The sequence below is a fragment of the Onychomys torridus genome, chromosome 2 (genome assembly GCF_903995425.1).
Source record: "Onychomys torridus chromosome 2, mOncTor1.1, whole genome shotgun sequence".
Lineage (NCBI taxonomy): Eukaryota > Metazoa > Chordata > Mammalia > Rodentia > Cricetidae > Onychomys > Onychomys torridus.
Genome location: NC_050444.1, coordinates 73,297,599 through 73,316,448, shown reverse-complemented (window position 1 = coordinate 73,316,448; position 18,850 = coordinate 73,297,599). Strand labels below are relative to the sequence as shown.

General features: G+C 41.1%; 1 protein-coding gene across 1 annotated transcript in view; it reads left to right on the top strand.

The window, feature by feature from the left end:
* Window positions 1-18,634, top strand: part of Abca1 (ATP binding cassette subfamily A member 1) — a 124,305-nt gene extending 105,671 nt beyond the window's left edge. Inside the window, exons 37-50 of the mRNA XM_036177706.1 lie at window positions 221-398; window positions 3,360-3,475; window positions 3,585-3,729; window positions 5,393-5,516; window positions 6,877-7,006; window positions 7,268-7,388; window positions 8,172-8,234; window positions 8,909-9,015; window positions 11,474-11,615; window positions 11,918-12,052; window positions 13,111-13,214; window positions 13,735-13,827; window positions 14,462-14,705; window positions 15,325-18,634. Coding sequence (XP_036033599.1) covers window positions 221-398; window positions 3,360-3,475; window positions 3,585-3,729; window positions 5,393-5,516; window positions 6,877-7,006; window positions 7,268-7,388; window positions 8,172-8,234; window positions 8,909-9,015; window positions 11,474-11,615; window positions 11,918-12,052; window positions 13,111-13,214; window positions 13,735-13,827; window positions 14,462-14,705; window positions 15,325-15,465 — 1,843 coding nt within the window. The 3' untranslated portion in view covers window positions 15,466-18,634. The remainder of the gene's footprint in view (window positions 1-220; window positions 399-3,359; window positions 3,476-3,584; window positions 3,730-5,392; window positions 5,517-6,876; window positions 7,007-7,267; window positions 7,389-8,171; window positions 8,235-8,908; window positions 9,016-11,473; window positions 11,616-11,917; window positions 12,053-13,110; window positions 13,215-13,734; window positions 13,828-14,461; window positions 14,706-15,324) is intronic.
* Window positions 18,635-18,850: the final 216 nt, after the last annotated feature.

Sequence of the window (18,850 nt, the reverse complement as noted above, 5' to 3'; positions counted from 1 at the left end):
ACTCATTTTAACATTATGGAAATGAGTTTTACATTTGAATTGTTGTTGTTTTTTTTTTTTTTAATGTTACTCAAATATAATTAGATGGAACCCTGAGACAGAATGTTTGCTGAACATGTGTTTGTCCCGCCACGCATTGGTTATGTTTATGTCTAATTGTTTACCATGTCCCCAGCTGCATCAAAGGTTCCTCTGATCTTTACTGCCTCTTCTCTTCTAGGATGACCACATCTGTCGACGTCCTTGTGTCTATTTGTGTCATCTTTGCGATGTCCTTTGTCCCAGCCAGCTTTGTTGTGTTCCTGATCCAGGAGCGGGTCAGCAAAGCAAAGCACCTGCAGTTCATCAGCGGGGTGAAGCCTGTCATCTACTGGCTCTCCAATTTTGTTTGGGATATGGTGAGGACACAGGGCTGTCTGTCTCTGCCTGAATCTCAACGGGGACTGTAGACTCCTGGGGGTGAAGAGAAAACAGCCTGTCACTAACACCAGGAAGTGTCCCATTTAGTCTAAAATTATATAAAATAGGACAAGGGAGAAGCAGATGAATGCTTCCAGGATACCAAATATGTAAAACTAATTGCACATCGTGGGACCATCTGACCACTGTGACTATGGTCACTACCAACTATCACCTCACATTTCTTACGTGAAAACTCTCTCTCACACACACAAAAGAGCATTTGTGCTCTTGCAGAGAACCTGAGTTTATTTCCCTGCACCACATTGGGCTCCAGAAGATTTGATACCCTGTTCTGGTCTCTGTGGCCATCTACACACATATATGCAGATATTCACATACCTAAAAATAACCAGCCGGGCAGTGGTGGTGCACGCCTGTAATCCCAGCACTCGGGAGGCAGAGGCAGGCAGATTTCTGTGAGTTCAAGGCCAGCCTGGGCTACCAAGTGAGTTCCAGGAAAGGCGCAAAGCTACACAGGGAAACCCTGTCTCGAAAAACCAAAAAACCAAAAACAAAAACAAAAACAAAAACAAAAAAAACCTTTATCATAGTTCGGGTTACTATTGCTGATGAAACACCATGATGACCAAAGCAACTTGGGAAGAGAAGGGTTTATTTGGCTTACACTTCCACATCCCAGTTCACCATCAAAGGAAGTCAGGACAGGAACTCAAACAGGGCCAGAACCTGGAGGCAGGAACTGATGCAGAGGCCGTGGAGGAGTGCTGCTTACTGGCTTACAGTCCCCTGGCTTGCTCACCCTGCTTTCTTTCTTTCTTTTTTCTTTTCTTTTTTTTCGAGGTAGGGTTTCTCTGTAGCTTTGGAGGCTGTCCTGGAACTCGCATTGTAGATCAGGCTGGCCTCGAACTCACAGAGATCCACCTGTCTCTGCTTACCTGAGTGCTGGGATTACAGGCGTGCGCCACCACTGCCCAGCTCACTCTGCTTTCTTATAGAACCCAGGACCACAAGCCCAGGGCTGGCCCCACCCACACTGGCCTGGACTCTCCCCTATCAATCACTAATTAAGAAAATGCCCTAAAGCCAGATCTTATGGGGGCATGTCCTCAGTTGAAGTTCCCTCCTTTCAGATGACTCTAGTGTATGTCAAGTTGACAGAAGACTAGCTGCCAGCACACTCCAAAAATGGGAATAGAATTGAAAGAACTTTATTAAAACCCCTAAGCCAGTGCCTCTAACTTACCTGATAAGTTTCACTTACAGTCAGAGTGTTGGGTTTTTTTTTTGTTGTTGTTGTTGTTCCTTAATAGGAAGCCGCTTGCCACTAAAAACTCCACAGACTCTGTCAGTCTCTTGTCCGTCCATTGCAGTATATTTTTGTATTGGCTATACTGTATTGTTTTTGTTTGGATCAATATGAAGGACTTCATAGGACTCTGCAGTTCCAATTATTGGTTAGCGAGCTTGAGCTATATTCCCCTATGGCCTTCATTAATTATAAGCAACCCAAAGCAGATCTAATTCTTTTCCCAACCCACATTTCCTCAGACGTTTAAAGGCCGTTCTCATTTAACAAACACTTCTCGCAGATGAGATGATCTCTGAGCATACACATGGCCGCTAAGACGCTGTACAGCTGTGAGTGATGATGACGGAGATAATGAAATTGCATATGCTAGTTACACAGGTTTCTGAGACCTGTCACTCTTCTGATCTCATTGCCCTTCCATGGCCATGCTCCAGTTATTAATATTCCTTTTGAAAAGGCAAGCCCAGAATAAACCTTGTGTTCAGGCCATGGTCTGAATGGTTACGAGGCTAGAGAAAGCTAATCTTTATATCATAGTTTTTTTACTGTAGCTCAAGGTATGGCACTTAGAAGTAGCACTGACTTATTTCAACTTGGTAATGAACTGAAACCTATTTCGAATGAATTATTGTTAATTAGGGTCTTACTCATTCTATGCTAATGCACAGAATCGACTGTTCTGAACTTGAGCATTTTTTAGCTGCTGTTAGACTGCATCTTGTCAGCATTCATTTGCTTTATCTTGATCCAGCAGTTCATTCATTTAAAATACACCGAGTCCTTACTGCATGTCTGAAGGTGTCTGGCTGTGCCAGGCAGAGGTCATTCAGAGATGAAAGAGCAAGTCCTTGACCTCAGGGATATCATTTGTACTCTCATGTATTTTCTGTCCTTCCCTGCCTGAGATCCCAGAATCTGCTGCAAGCATGTCTTCATTTGCGTTGTTGATGAACACATTGAGTAGGATGGGAGACTGCGGGCGGCGGTCTGAAGCTGCCGTTCTTCTATTATCTGCCAACCCACCATCACTTCCGTGCATACACAGCCCCCCCCTCCCACACCCACACCCGCCACTATTTCTCTTTCTGTCTGTCAGCTATGAATTTTCATAATTGTCCCTGGGTCAAGTCTTTATTTCTTCATTTTAATGCTTGAAGCACTACCAGGACAGACTGTAAAATTATTCTCAGTGTGATGAAACAATTTTGACATTCATGTTATGAGTGCTTATCTCACAAATTGATTACATGTGAGATTGAACTTGGGCAGACCATAATATAGCATTAATGATGAAACAGACACAGTCATCTCTGGGTAGAATAATGGAAGCTCATTTGCCTCCTGTGAAATTGAAATGACTCTGCCTGAGAATCCATCCTTCAGTAAGTTTACTGAGCGTGACACCTTGGCTTAGCTGTAGGAAAGACAGAAAGGGCATGCAGTTTATAAAACCAGCCAAGTGTAAAATGCTTGTCAAACTGTATTGTCCAGAATTTTGATTAATAGTTTATGTGGCTTCATTAATTCAGAGTTACTCTCCAACATGTTTGTCCTTTCTTGTCCCATGATGGTGAAGACTTAGGATGTGACTTGGGGGGTCAACTTATTTTCTTCTTTTCTCTTCTAGTGCAATTATGTGGTTCCTGCTACCTTGGTCATTATCATCTTCATCTGCTTCCAGCAGAAGTCCTATGTGTCCTCCACCAACCTGCCTGTCCTTGCCCTCCTGCTTCTGCTGTATGGGTAAGGCAGCTGTGGGTGGAGGGTTCTCCCGGCGGGCAAGGCATGTGGTACCCACTGCTTGAGGAAGGGCAGAAGACTCCAATGGATGTTTGTGTTTGTGCCTTCCCAGGTGGTCGATCACACCTCTCATGTACCCAGCCTCCTTTGTGTTCAAGATCCCCAGCACTGCCTACGTGGTCCTCACCAGTGTGAACCTCTTCATCGGCATCAATGGCAGTGTGGCCACTTTTGTACTGGAGCTCTTTACCAACAATGTGAGTGCTGCAGACAGAGCACCTCCAGCTGGCTTGTACTCCAGGTGCCAGAGGACGGTGGTTAACCTTGACCTTATTCCACTTGTCTGTACACCGACACCACTGACCACTATGCTTTCACAGCGTCTGCCTTCTGTGGTTTATACAACTCTATATATCTGAATTCTGTCCTGCTATGCCTTGTATTTCTCTGGTCACGTACTTTCTGTTTCCTTTGATGTTTTTTTTTTTAATACTTCTTTCTCCTTCGGGGTCACTTGGGCAGAGATTGAACAGTCTGGCTTTTCTTTCCTATTTAGACATCATTTCTGGGTGATGCCATTCAATCTTAAGGCTTTTGCTGCCGCTGCAGTATCTTGTTTTATCTCTTAGATCTGTGCCTTCATTGTTTCCTAGAACTCCAGTCCTCACTGCCTAGTGGATGATTCCATTTATATTAATTTGTAGCTACTGCACACTAGACATGCTGTTACAGTCTTTCCCCTTAGAACCCATTTCTCTTGTCATCCCTGATGTACTCGATGGCATCTCTGCAGTTGCTCATGATGCCTTTCTTGGACACATCCTAGATGCTTTGCTCTTTATTTCCATATTCATGCGAGTCCTTCCACTTTCATATCTCATAAACAAGACTATTGCTTTTGCTCTGAAACCTTAGCTCAGCACACAGTGCCTTTTGTAGGTGTACAGCCCTTGTTGGCCAGATGCTATCTCACCGCCTCCCAATGCTCAGTAATGTCAGCTGAGTTTCCCCTTAAAGCACCATATCCCTGGAGGCCTGCCTTAAAATGCCCCTCTCCTAGCACAGGCTTGGGAGTGTTTACCGTGTCTTTAAGTTTTAACTCTAATGTGAAGCTTTGCTCATTGGCCCGATTGGGGGGGGGGGGGGGATTCTGCTTTCTTTTCTGGACTGTCCGAACCCTCAGATCTTCTGTCAGTGCAGCACACATTTGGTTCTGCCAGCATTTTCTGTTCACAAGCTTCTTTTCCTCTGAGCGAGACAGATTACAAACATTTGTATTCTCCAGGCCCTTGTTCAACACACCCAGCAAATGACAATTCACTCCACTGCTGGATTTCTTTCTCTTTTTATTTTATGTGTGTGGGTGTTTTGCCTGGATGTATGTCTGTGTACCATATGTGTGTAGTGCCCGAAGAGGCCAGACAAAGGAGTTGGATCCTCTGGAATTAGAGTTATGGACAGTTGTGAGCCCTTCTGTGGGTGCAGGGAACCAAGCCCTGGTCCTCTGACCACTGAGCCATCTCTCCAGCACCAGTGGCTCGATATTTAACCAACCTTGTCTTATGGGGTCATAATACATTCTGATGTAATTGAGAAGATGTTTTTGAAATTTCAGCAAAATACTGAAACTCAAACATTGACCTAGATGCGAATGGTTTGCTTTTAAAATGCTAAGCAGATGTTTTGTTGTGGATTTGTGTCTGGTTAGAAGTAGTAGCCAGAAGTTAAAAGTTTATTGACTTTCACATACTCCACATCCCTCCAGATTTTCTGGACAGAATGCCTGCTGCTGTTTATTGGTATCTGAATTCAAAGATCCAGGGAATCGGATGCTTTTCTTCATCCCTGTACTTCAGCTTTGATGAAATTTTAGTGTAGACTATGAATGATGCGTTTCTCTCCCCTCCTTCTCAACCTCAGAAGCTGAATAACATCAATGACATCCTGAAGTCTGTGTTTCTGATCTTCCCACATTTTTGCCTGGGACGAGGCCTCATTGACATGGTGAAAAACCAGGCGATGGCCGACGCGCTGGAGAGGTTTGGTGAGTGAGGCGGTAGCCGCAGCACTGGCTTTGATGGAGGGGTGGTTTGCATGGGCCTTAGCACTCTCTGATCCATTGCTGCGTTAGGAAGAGGGTGTGACTGGGCACGGGGTGTCTGTCCCCACGACACCCCTCAAAGGCTTCTACCAACACAGCTGGCCTGTCATGAGTCTCATCCTAGAGCTGTTTATCTGTGCCTCTGATAGCATTGCCATAAACTACCAAACAAACAAACTTTGGGAGCAGGAAAATGTTGGCGTTTGTTTGAAACCAGTAAAATACCTGCTGCCACCTGTCAGTTTGTCAGATCACTGGGAAAAGCAAGCCACGGCTTTGCAATTAGATGAGGCCAGAGATCCAAGAAGAAGGATGTACTCTTTGATTCTACCAAGAACCATAGGCCTTCTATTGTGTTTCACTTGTCTGTAAAGAGATAATTTATTACAGCTCTTCTCTAGTTTTCTAATGGTTAAAATGTCTCCTGTCGTTATGTGATTATTATTCATTTGCTGGTTAATTTGGTTAGAAGGGTCGTGCTACTTAATAAACATAGAAGGAGGGATGTTTTCAGTTTAGCCATACAAGGCAGACATATGAAGAATTCAGGGATATTTTCCTAAATCCTGCTAACCAGTCACTAGGTTACATTAAATGCTGCAGAAATGGACATCTTTTGAGTGTGTTTTCTAATACTTGTTACTTTTAAAACTTAGAACAAAATCTGACCCTAAGAATTACCCGGGCTTATTGGCCTTATTAGACATGACTGTTTTTGTTGTTGTTGTTGTTGTTGGGGGTTGGAGGTGGGGATAGGGGGGGCATGTCTCATTAAAAAGGGAATCTCAGCAATCCTAATGAAGTTATGAATCTAATGCAAGTTGGCTCTGAAATTGTGACTGATGCCAGGTTGTGTAATAGTTCTCCAAATCGAAGTTCAAAAGTAGACACTCTTGTTACTCTTTCTCTTCTTCTTGTCCTGGGTGGTGGCCATTGATGTCTCTAGAAAATAAGGACTCTCTCTCTCTCCTTCTCCTTCCCTCCCCCCTCCTCCCCCTCTTTCTCCCCCTCCCTCCCTCCCTCCCTCTCTCCCTCCCTCCCTTTTCTTAATATAAAGGGAGTCCTTTAGGTTTTCAAGTGTTTAAACAAATTTTACACTTAAACTAGCCTCACAGGTTAAGCATACTATTTGCTAATTTAAATGAAAAAACAAACAACAAAAACCACCCGCAACTCAAACACACTCTTTGTGCATAGCATTATTCTAGGTGCCCCGAAAGGGAATCTTCACTTCAGAAACAGGAAGTAGGGCCGTGACTTCTGATGCCTCCCCCTGACCAGTTGTCTGCATTGTGTCTCACAGGGGAGAATCGCTTTGTGTCTCCACTTTCTTGGGACTTGGTAGGACGAAACCTTTTTGCCATGGCCGTGGAAGGGGTGGTGTTCTTCCTCATTACTGTTCTCATCCAGTACAGATTTTTCATCAGGCCCAGGTGAGCTTTTTCTCAGCACTCTTGAAGTAACTGGATGAGGCCCAAAGGGGAACATGTCCTGGGTGACTGCACTGAGCTATGCTCACACAGTTAAAGGGGTTCTGCTGTTGTGAGTGAGCATCCTCAGTTCTCAGCCCTGTCAACCCCAGCAATGGTGGCAAGTGGGCTTGGTAAGGTTGCTTTAGAGGCATAAAAGTTGCCTTGGAAAGTAACTGAAATGTTTGATTTTTTTTTTTTTTTCTTAAAAATGTTTCTCCTAAGACCTGTAAAGGCGAAACTTCCTCCTTTGAATGATGAAGATGAGGATGTGAGACGGGAGAGACAGAGAATTCTGGATGGTGGAGGACAGAATGACATCCTGGAAATCAAGGAGTTGACTAAGGTGAGGTTTCGAGGCTGGCCTCGAGTAGCTCGTCTTCAGGTTTCTTCAATTCATCTGCTTGACTTGCATTTTGCTGACTTGCTTAATTAAGGGAAAAAAAAAACATGCTTCCCCAAATGTGCATCTATATCAAGTTTAGTCAGTTTTATTTAAAATACACCATGGAGGGCTGGAGAGATGGCTCAGCCTTTAAAGGCTAGACTCACAACCAAAAAGAAATACACCATGGAGACTTCTTAATTAAAAAAAAAAATCCTACCAAGAATACTTATATAATGCAGTTCCCACTCTCAGATTTATTTATTTTGCATATTTACATTTATGTTAGTTATTTAAAAATACTAATACTGTGTGTCTAGCCAAGGTGCAAAGAACAATTGACTTTGAGTTTCATGGCTCAAAAGCAACTCTACCTCCATTGCTCAGAAAGGCAAGGTCTGCTTCAGGCCTTTCCAAATTCCATGACCCTTCAATTTTGCTTTATTGTATTTAAGACATTTTATCATAGACTTCTACTTTATATAATTTAATTTTAAGATATATCACTTTTTTTTTAAAACAGACTCATGTTAGAAATAAAAAAGAAATTCAATTTTGAGTTTCAGAGTCAGTTAAAAGCGACTTGTCACAGAGACAGAGCGAGACTCTTGGCACATCCACTGTGTGGCATAGCCCTTTGATGAGTTAGTTGTGATGTGTGTGGGTTAGAGTCTTCTTGCCCACAGTTGTGGGAGAGCCCCAAGTCACTGTGGTGCATGGATTTCTGTGTTTCCTTGCTTGCAGATCTACAGGAGGAAGCGGAAGCCTGCCGTGGACAGGATTTGTGTTGGCATCCCTCCTGGGGAGGTAAAGCACTGTGTCTGTGTTGTGTGTTGTTCCTATTAATTCAGACTGTATCTACCAAATCAAACAACAGTTGTCTGTGACTATATAACGTGGCTTTAAAAAGTTTCTTTATTTGTGCCTGTGAGAAATGTTCATAGAGAGAATGAGAACCTCTGTGTCAAAATAGAACAATTTTGGACATTCTCAGGCAGCATAAGAAAGCATGCACATGGAGATCTCGCTTTGGGGATCCATTGAGAGGATGAAATTCAAACAGGGTAAATGAAATAGATTTTTCACCTTTCATGTGTTTTTTGACTTTTTTTAAAAATGTTCTTAGGGTAGTTGGTAGGTAGTGAGTTGGGGCTAGTTGGATTTCTTTACTGTTATTCACAGGCTGACCTTGATTCTATCGTGATGAGTCAGAATATACCCACATACAATGTGACCCATATATAAACACATTCTCTCCTTCACCCTCTTTCTATCCCCAAACACACACATACACATACACACATGCATGTACACACGCACAAACACATGATGTCTGAATATTGAACTTCTCATTGATTCTTAGGAATGATGCTTTGGGATCAATGGCAGCTCAAATCCCAGCCCAGGAGGCTATTTTATCAGGCCATTCAAACTGAGGTTTAGAAGTTTGTTTGTGCAACTCACCTAATCTTGCTTTTCAGTGCTTTGGACTCCTGGGAGTTAATGGTGCTGGGAAGTCATCAACTTTCAAGATGCTCACTGGAGACACCACTGTGACCAGAGGGGATGCTTTTCTTAACAAAAACAGGTGAGAAAAGAAGCAGCCTGTATTTGCTGTGGAGAGTTTCTTTCTTCAGCTTTAAGAAATACACTGTTTCTGACTATCACACTACTAACCATAGTATTTACAAACTATTGAAAAACATTGCAATTACTTAGGTCAAAAGCTCTTAAAATAACTCTAATTCACTACCTGGAAATAAGGACTGTTTTTCTATTTTCTTACAGTTTCACTCTTCCCTAAAACTCTGTTTAGGTATAATTTGCATACATATAATTTACTTGTTCTGAGAGAACAGATCTGTGATTTTTTTAAAAGTATATTCATAGAATGCAATCATAACTGAGTCTTAGAACTTTTCCATTGGCTCAGACCCCTTTTGATACGTGTAAATGTGTCATGACAGAACACCACTCTATATAGATTTTGAGATTCTATCATTAACATGTTTATAATGAAGATTTCCAAATAGGTTACATAGTCTAAAATCTAGAAACTCCACTAAGTAAATATCTTTATTTGATCAGTTCCTTATAAACATTGGGCATTAATTAATTTCTAGTTTTCACTGTGTAAATATATCCTTGTAGATAATTTCTATTATTTCCTTGGAAAAGTCACTACATGGTAAAAGAACATATATCTGTCTAATTGCCTTCTCTAAAGTATGTGCCAATTGATAAAGCCACTGTTAAGCCATTTTCTAATTTTTGTAGATAAAGCTACACATTAGAGACCTGTTAGGTGGTACTTTCCTTGTGTATTCTAAAGATTTGGGGCTTCTCTGGGCTTTTTATATGAATAAATGCATATTATGTGCCTTCTGAACCTTTCTGATCATGGCCATGTAGAAAGTACAGTTTATGTTTAAATGTAGTACACATACACAGACACATAGGCATACATACACCTAATGCAAAGTTCATTAAAATGGCATCTACTGTGTACCCTAATAGTTCATATTCTAGTCTGTGTCATGCCATTTAAAAATTGCTGGCTTTGACCTACTAAATTTATTTCACAATCCAGTAATGGGAGGTTGCTCATATTCAGAAACACTGGGTAGAGGTACAGTCAGTATTATTGTAGAGTCAGGAATATAATGAATTTATCCATCTCCTCCCATCTCTTGCTGATTTTTTTTCTTTTTTTTCAGTAGCAATCTAAAGGAGCCTTAAAAGAATAGAAATTCTGGGAATAGTGATAACTCCCCAGTCTTGTACTAGTACCAAGTTCCTGGAATATGCCAAGATGACAATAACTGGCATACCCTAATGTTTATCTTAGCTACTGATTATACAACTGGCTTTGGCAATGTAGCTGTGAGAGCCAGGCACAATGACCATGGGTACTTGGGATGGCTGACCCAAGAGTACTAAAGAAGCAGAGATGACTGTGCCTATATGTCAAGTTCATGGCTATCTGGAAGTGGCTGAAAGGCAATCATCAGCCTGGGATATGAATGCCCAAATTTTCAGATAATAGCAAGTGTTAGTTTGACTGACTTCATAGAACCTAGAGGTTAACCCCATAGGTATAAGTAAAATTATCTATATGTGTATTTTTTCCTGTTACCATATGTTAGAGGGTCTATAGTAAAATAAACAAATGGAGGAATAAATGGGAGGCTGCACCGTGTATTGAGTTGAATCAGAATATTTGGAACGGGAATGCTATGGCTGAATCAATGATTGAGGAGCAGAAGGTGGGGAGCTCATACCCAGCATTTCTGGGCCTTCTGTGGTACCACACGGTCGTGAAGAAGCCTGGAGTAAAAGGGCACTTGGTGCATATGACCAGAGTCAACTTTGGGATGGAGACTCAGTGCTAACATTCCAGATAGGTGTCACTGGGGTTGTTGGCAAAGACTGTACTACAGTGGTATAGACTTGCAGGCAGATTTTTCTGTCCAGCCTACCAGCTCCTAAATCACCACACAGAGACTTATTATTAATCATGAAAGCTCAGCAGGTACCTTAGGCTTGTTACTAACTACCTCTTACAACATAAATTAATCCATTTTTATCAATCTACTTTTTGTCTCGTGGCTTTATTACTTTTACTCTGTACTGCCCATGCTGCTTCCTCTTCTGGCTAGTAACTCTCTCCATCTCCACCCTTCTTCTTCCCAGCGTCCTTTCTGCCCTGAAGATCCTGCCTAGCTATTGGCCATGCAGCTTTTTATTAAACCAATCGGAGTGACAAATCTTCACAGTGTACAAAAAGATTATTCCACTACACAGACTTGTTTTGAAGCTGGACCAAGCTTGCAGGTTGAATTACTCATGAACTAACATGACCTAGCCAGGGCAGAGAGAGAGACCTTACTGCTCACAGGAATTGGCATCAGAGACTGAAAGGCTTCAGAAGCATGTGTAGATTGTGTTCTGTACAAGCATATTTCTTTTAGGAATGTCAGGCCAGATTGTCCCGTCAGAATATCTCTGGAGACTGAACACCTGACTGGTTCTCTCTTCCTTTCCAGCATCTTATCAGATATCCATGAAGTACATCAGAATATGGGCTACTGCCCTCAGTTTGATGCCATCACAGAGCTGCTGACTGGGAGAGAGCACGTGGAGTTCTTTGCCCTCTTGAGGGGAGTCCCAGAAAAAGAAGTTGGCAAGGTATTGTGGAACCAGAAAGCCAGACTGTCTCCTTTGACACCTTTATACCACATAGCTTCTTCACACATGATGGCAACCTGAGACCTTGCTTATGCGTTAGTCCATCTCTGCACCCACTCTCATGGTGGGAGATGGGAGGGTAGGCAGACGCTGGCTAGGGGGCAAGGAATGGGTGCAGGTCCTACCACAGGAGTCTCTTCTCCCTCCTCTCGGTCCTCAGAGGGAGCTGAGACCTGAGTCCCACTCAAGTGTGATGCCAGTACTGCCCCAGACAGAAATCTAAGTGCTTTTTCTCTCTCTAGGTTGGTGAATGGGCAATTCGCAAACTGGGCCTTGTAAAGTATGGAGAAAAATACGCCAGCAACTACAGTGGAGGGAACAAGCGAAAGCTCTCCACAGCCATGGCTTTGATCGGTGGGCCTCCTGTGGTCTTTCTGGTGAGTGTGAGTGGAAGGTGGGAGCTACTCTTCTGTGTTGAATGAGCATGGTTTACCGGAAGTCACATATGGGCCCGTGCGTCCTGGCATGGTGGCACCAAGTCAGCCTGCCACTGACTGCTTGGAGAAGCAGAGCAAAGCTTCTCCCACAGAGCGCACTGGGTGGCTCTCCTGGACCTTCACAGGCTCCCAAATAGACATGCTCCAGGCACCTTATTTCCTTTCCTTGGGTAGTCCCTACAAGGATGGCTGAAGCTGAATGTGTGATTTGATCTTTCTCTGGAACATTCTTCATGACTCATGCCTGCATGGTCATCCTTCAAATGTAGAGTGAGGACACTGATTCAAGGTGACCACAGTAGCCACTGGACCATAGTTCCATACATACAGATAAATAGAAACCACATCAGGCTGGGCAATGGCCCTTGACCCTCATTTTGTAGAAAGCACTGGAAGTGTGGGAAGAAGCCCTGAGGCTTTAATGTTACCTTGAGCGTGTGAATATGAGATTTCTGTAAGATTGGCAAGTATAAGAGAACAAGAAATGATTTAGGAAAAAATGTGAGTTAACAGTTTTACCTAAACCTTACTCTTCAAAAACAGTTTTAGGCCGGGCGGTGGTGGCGCACGCCTTTAATCCCAGCACTCGGGAGGCAGAGCCAGGTGGATCTCTGAGAGTTCGAGGTCAGCCTGGGCTACCAAGTGAGTTCCAGGAAAGGCACAAAGCTACACAGGGAAACCCTGTCTTGAAAAACCAAAAAAAAAATAAAAATAAAAAAAAAACCAAAACAGTTTTAGATTAAAAAAAAAAAGTGGTTTGGTTTGGTTTGGTTTGGTTTGGTTGAGATTGGGATTCACTTATTTAGCTTTGGCTGGTCTGGAACTCATATGTAGACTAGGCTGGCCTTGAACTCACAGAGATCCACATGCTTTTGTCTCCCCAGTGCTGGGATTAAAGGTGTGTGCCACCACACCAGGCATGTCTTTAACATTTTAAAAAAATTGCCTTTGGTATTTTTTCCCAGCAAATAATTGAACTTGTTTTATTCTAATTATAGGATGAACCAACCACAGGCATGGATCCCAAAGCACGGAGATTCTTGTGGAATTGTGCCCTAAGCATTGTTAAGGAGGGGAGATCCGTGGTCCTTACATCTCATAGGTCTGTACTGTATAGTCTCAGCTTCTGCAGTGTGTAATGATTATATTTGGTCATTTTATAAAAATCAGGAAAAAAAGGCAAAGACTGAGATAGTTATCCTTGGAATTATTCCACTTCAAGATAACTATTATTATCATTTGTCTGTATATGTTTCAGAGTTTTCTTCTGCAAAGCTATAAACACTTAAGTATTTTACAGACAAAAAGTATAACTATAATGTGTGTATTGAGAACAATATTTCAAGTCATAAAATTTAGGTGTGCCATCATTTCTTATAGCTGGATTTCATGAAGCTCTACCTTAATTTATGTAACTTTTCTTTGTGCAAACATTGGGATTATTTCTACCTTTTCACAATTGTAAGGCACCTGAAAGAGAAGAACATCATTTCCATATCTTGGCAAGAGATGCCCTAGGATAATGGGGATCTGTTTCTTTAAAGTACCAGGTGTCATGGTGATGTTCCGATGCTTAAGGTAGCATCTCTCTGAAAGGAAACCCTCATTCTGTTTTCTCACAGTATGGAAGAATGTGAAGCTCTTTGTACAAGGATGGCCATCATGGTCAATGGGAGGTTCAGGTGCCTTGGCAGTGTCCAACATCTGAAAAACAGGTAACAGAGATCACTTTTCTTTGGGATAGCACCCAGTGAAATGGTTGGCTTTTATTCTTTGCTGAGTGTATATATGGTGGCTTAAAATAAAAACAAAAGAGTGTAGTAAAAAGCTTGTGGACTTGGACTCTAAATGGGCAGTAGTCCAATTCTGACTTTACCATGTACTGGTTGTGTGATTTGTAAGTTCCTTAACCTCTCTGAGAGGCCATTTCCTGGGACTCTTCTGAATTTTGTTATATAAAATGAATTTAATAATTTATATGTGATATTATGATAATGAGCACACACTGTGGAGTTAACAGAAATGGGTTCACATCCTTGCCCTACCATAACTCAGGAGTTAAGTTTGGGACATGGGCAGGTGACTAAATTTCTTGGGCTTCTGTTTGTCTGTGTGTCAGATTTCATGGGTCCACATTGAGGATTTAATAGAATCTTGTCTTCAAGGTTCTGAGCATGGCACCAAGCATGACTTGCTCAATAAAACAGGTTCCTTCTCTCAAAAACTGCTCTGTGGGTCTGCCAGAGATCTCCTTTTCTCAGTACAAGTTGGGTTTCCAGGGGTTAAGTATCCTCTTGAGATACTTGTCTGGGAGTGCTCCATTTAGATGTATTTTTTTCCGGCCTTCAGGTTTGGAGATGGTTACACAATAGTTGTACGAATAGCAGGGTCCAACCCTGACCTGAAGCCTGTTCAGGAGTTCTTTGGACTCGCCTTTCCAGGAAGTGTCCTAAAAGAGAAACACCGAAACATGCTACAGTACCAGCTTCCATCCTCCTTGTCGTCTCTGGCCAGGATATTCAGCATCCTCTCCCAGAGCAAAAAGCGACTCCACATAGAAGACTACTCTGTCTCCCAGACAACACTTGACCAAGTAAGCCTTCAGTCAAAAGTACTTCAGCTTCAGGGTTAGGATGCCTGGTCCTTCCTTTCCACATGAGCCTGAGAGAAGTTCAGCCTGTCTGTGCTTTGCCTCCTTCTCTGTTATTATTGCCTATTCTGTATACATCTCTGTGAGCACATGCAAAAAGGGGATGCTTTCTTGTATATGTAGTTATTGTGACTGTTGTAGCAGCAGTCACAATAACTACCATTTATTGCTTATCAGCCACGAGCCAGACATTTTGCCAGGTGCCTTATCCCTACTAAATAACAAAATATACCAGAATTGGTAGTTAATAGGTATCCAGGAAGTGTTTTTTCTTTTCCTTTTAATTAAACCTAAATATGCCAAAGTGATGGTTGATAAGTAGATGATTGAGCAGTTGTTGGTGTGGGGGTAATGTGGAAAATAATTTTTAAGTGCTTTTGATGTTTTTTAAGTATTCTCCCCTTCACATAGCATTTTCTAGTTCAACTACTTAATTCTGTGTACTCCTACCTGACCTAATTTCAACACAAGGAAAAAATGCAACCATAAATAAAAAATGATACTATAATAACAAAAGAGCAAGTCAAGAGGTATTCATGACTGTCCATCTTCCTTTTGACAGGTATTTGTGAACTTTGCCAAGGACCAAAGTGATGATGACCACTTAAAGGACCTGTCATTACACAAAAATCAGACAGTGGTGGATGTGGCCGTCCTGACGTCTTTTTTGCAAGACGAGAAAGTGAAAGAAAGTTATGTATGAAGAGTCCTGCTCATACAGGGTGAATGAAAGGAAGGGAGAGCTAGCTCTTCCTTTGCACTGTGTCAAGTGTTCCGGAAGAAAGAGTCCTGCGTTTCTGTGGAGAAAAACAAACTGGATACTGTACTGACACTATTCAATGCAATGCAATTCAATGCAATGAGAACTCACAATTCCATTACAGGGGCAGTGCCTTTGTAGCCCATGTCTTGTATGGCTCCCTAGAGAAAATGACTTGAAGTTAGCTCATTACCTTATACAGATGTGAAACTCTGGTATGGAACCAAGCAGACTATGGGTTTGGATTCATACTTTTTTATTCCTGTGTATTCTCACTGGGATTGCAACAACAATCCATCAAATAGTCATGGCCAGTCATAATCAAAGTCAAAGGCACCCATTAAGCCATGCCTAACCACAAGAATGGTTTCCTGGTGACACATCCATTGCTGGCAATGAGTGTGCCAGAATTACTAGTGCCAAGTTGCTTAGAAAGGCTGAAGCACTGAGGTGTGTCACACACACACACTTTTGTGAAAGCTCCCCCTTGCTGTCTATCAACATCATTAAATATCAGGAGACAAAATGGTGCCATGTGTGACTAAAGCCCTGCTTTGGTTCTCTCCTTGATCTGCTGTTGTGGCTGTTACATGCAAAATGTGGATCTCTCTAACTACAGGAGACTTGGTTCTGTTGTTCGGTCTTGCCCGTGCCTGGAGTCATGGGGCACCAGGTCATCTTTCTGAGAAGGTTTCAAACATGTCAGATCAAAGATATTAGAAACAAAGATCAGCACCCAACTGCTGGGGCTGCAAGCTGCCACATTCAGGGTGTAGCATGAAAGAGCTGGTGCATTTACACATGGAAGGTCTGGGTCTGTTTGTCCTGGCTGTCTGTTAACACAATACGGTACGCTGCATCTCAAGATCCTTTATTATTTGACACAAATGTAGTATTATTGCTAGTATAATTTCTAACTGTTTTAATTAACCTAGAAAATGAAAAGGTGGAATTTTGACAAAAATCTTTGCACTATTAATATTATTTGGACTTTTAAGTTTTACCAATGGCTTCTGGAACCTTGAACCATAAGAATAGATGTTGGTGGCATAGACGAATATGGCCACACTGCCTCATACCTTATTTTCCTTAGTAAATTTGCAGATGGAATGTATAACTAGTGCCTGGTGACCAGAAACCAACATGGTAGTCAACATCTCATACCACATTTTAAGATCCTGGAGAATACTATTCATTTTGGTTTGTTGATTAAGTATTTTTGGAGTGTAGTCAATGTGTAGATAGGTGGATAGGAGTGAGGAGTGTGACTAGCAGATTTTCTGTGCCATGTATTCAGCTGACTGACTTACAGATATAGGTGGTTTTGTTGAATCCACTGAAAGGATATGGCCAATCCCTTGCCCACTTGATACAAAAGCCAAGAAGGGTGAGTCAACAATGAACTCTTTTTAGGAGACAACACCCAGCTTGAAATTTCTTGAATACCACTTGTGCTTGTAACCTTTGTTACCTTCAACATAATTGGCTTGGCAGGATACTAGACACCCACTTAAACCTCTGACAATCTCAAATATTTCATCTCTTCAATCTAACCAATCATAAAAATCAATGAACTATACCACATGAAATATTTTTCAGACTTTTCTAACCCAAGTTTCAATGTTTTCAATGGCAAGCTATGTAAAAAATATTATTTCACCAATGCTCAATGTCATGTGTCTTCTTACAAAACAAAAATCCAAGTGAATTCCTGCATGGAAAAGTTCAAGTGAGTGTTCACTGTCACTCATTTCTTCAACTTATTCTAAAATTTGAACAATGCATTTGGAAGTATAAGAGTTCAGATCTGTTTCAAATTAGATAAGTTTATAGACTATTGTTATGTAACTCATTGCTTGAAAAGAAAAATGACTATTTTGATATTAATGTCAATATAGCTTTCTAAAATGACAATGAAATATTTCCAGTAATTATTGGCATACCACTGTATTTATGTATCAAAGATAAAAAATTCAAAGAAAAGAATATTTTTCAAAATCAACCTTTTGTTGGCTTTCTCAGTCCACTATTATCATACGCTAACTTTTCATTACACTACAGCCCTGAGCAAATCATTGTTTTAATAACTCTGATTTTGAGGCCATAGTAAAAACAAAAAACAAATAACAACAAAAAACATAAAGCACTGTGAATCATTTTGAAAAAAAAAAAAAACTAATTCAATGTAGATTTAAAATCTTTTCTAAAGCTAGAAACAATCTGTAGGTATTGTTTACCTTTTACACTATCTAAACAGCAATCTTTAATTTTCTTGTGTAAATGTAATTATTTTAGAGATTTTAAAATCCTGTCTTCAAATAAAATTTCCTTATATTCCCTATGGTGATGTACCATGTGAGTTTAGAAATTCTCAAGCTCATACACTTCTGACTTACTTTTTTTTCTTTTTAATCTTGGAAAACTTACTAACTGTGAATATGAAAAGACAAAAGAACGTGAGTCCTCTCTCTCTATGTACCCAGCGCAATTCATTCTGAGACGAACCAACCTCAAACTACTGTACTGAGACGTCTGTACTGAAAGCATAAGCCTCATGCCTACTAACTGTTACACATCATTTGCTCTCTGTATAGTAGTCATCGACCTGAAGGGATTGTCTGCTGTCTTCTCATGGTTGTATATATCAGGTAAAATTGTTCCAAAGAGTCATGTGTTGTATAATGGGGAACCACTTTGATACTGAAATACTAATTTGTACTCTTGTTACTATTTACTAGTAATAGTGTAATACCACAGTAATACTGTTCTGATTCAAAATGGTTGCATCCCTTTTTATAGAGCATTTCTATTTCCATATGGATTCAGTATGTTCTTTTCCCTTGGCCCCTAGGATGAAGCTGTTTTTGTGCTTTTTCTTTATCATTGGCCCTTATTCCAAGCACTTTATGCTGTCTGTAATGGATCTATTTTTGCACTGGAGTATCTGAGAACTGCAAAACTAGACAAAAGTTTCAGAGCAGATTTCTAAGTTAAATCATTTTCATTAAAAGAAAAAAAACTGAAAAAAAATTGTATTGTCAATAACTTTATATGAAGTGTTTTTAAAAGCCTGTTTCTATGTTATGAGTCACAAAATAAAGCTGTGACAGTCCTGCTGGTCTACACAAATTTACTTGTGTGCGTTCGTAGCACCATCTGCTGTTAGTGTGTTATAAAGCCTGGAGGGGAAGATGTTTCAGTTAATTGTGTAAGTTGTAGGAAAAGTGCCAACACTCTGTTGAAAGAACTCAGGATACTGCTTCAGCATCAAAGAGTACTGCATGCTTTCAGATTCAGTTAAGGCTGAAGAACTGCTATAAACAATGTT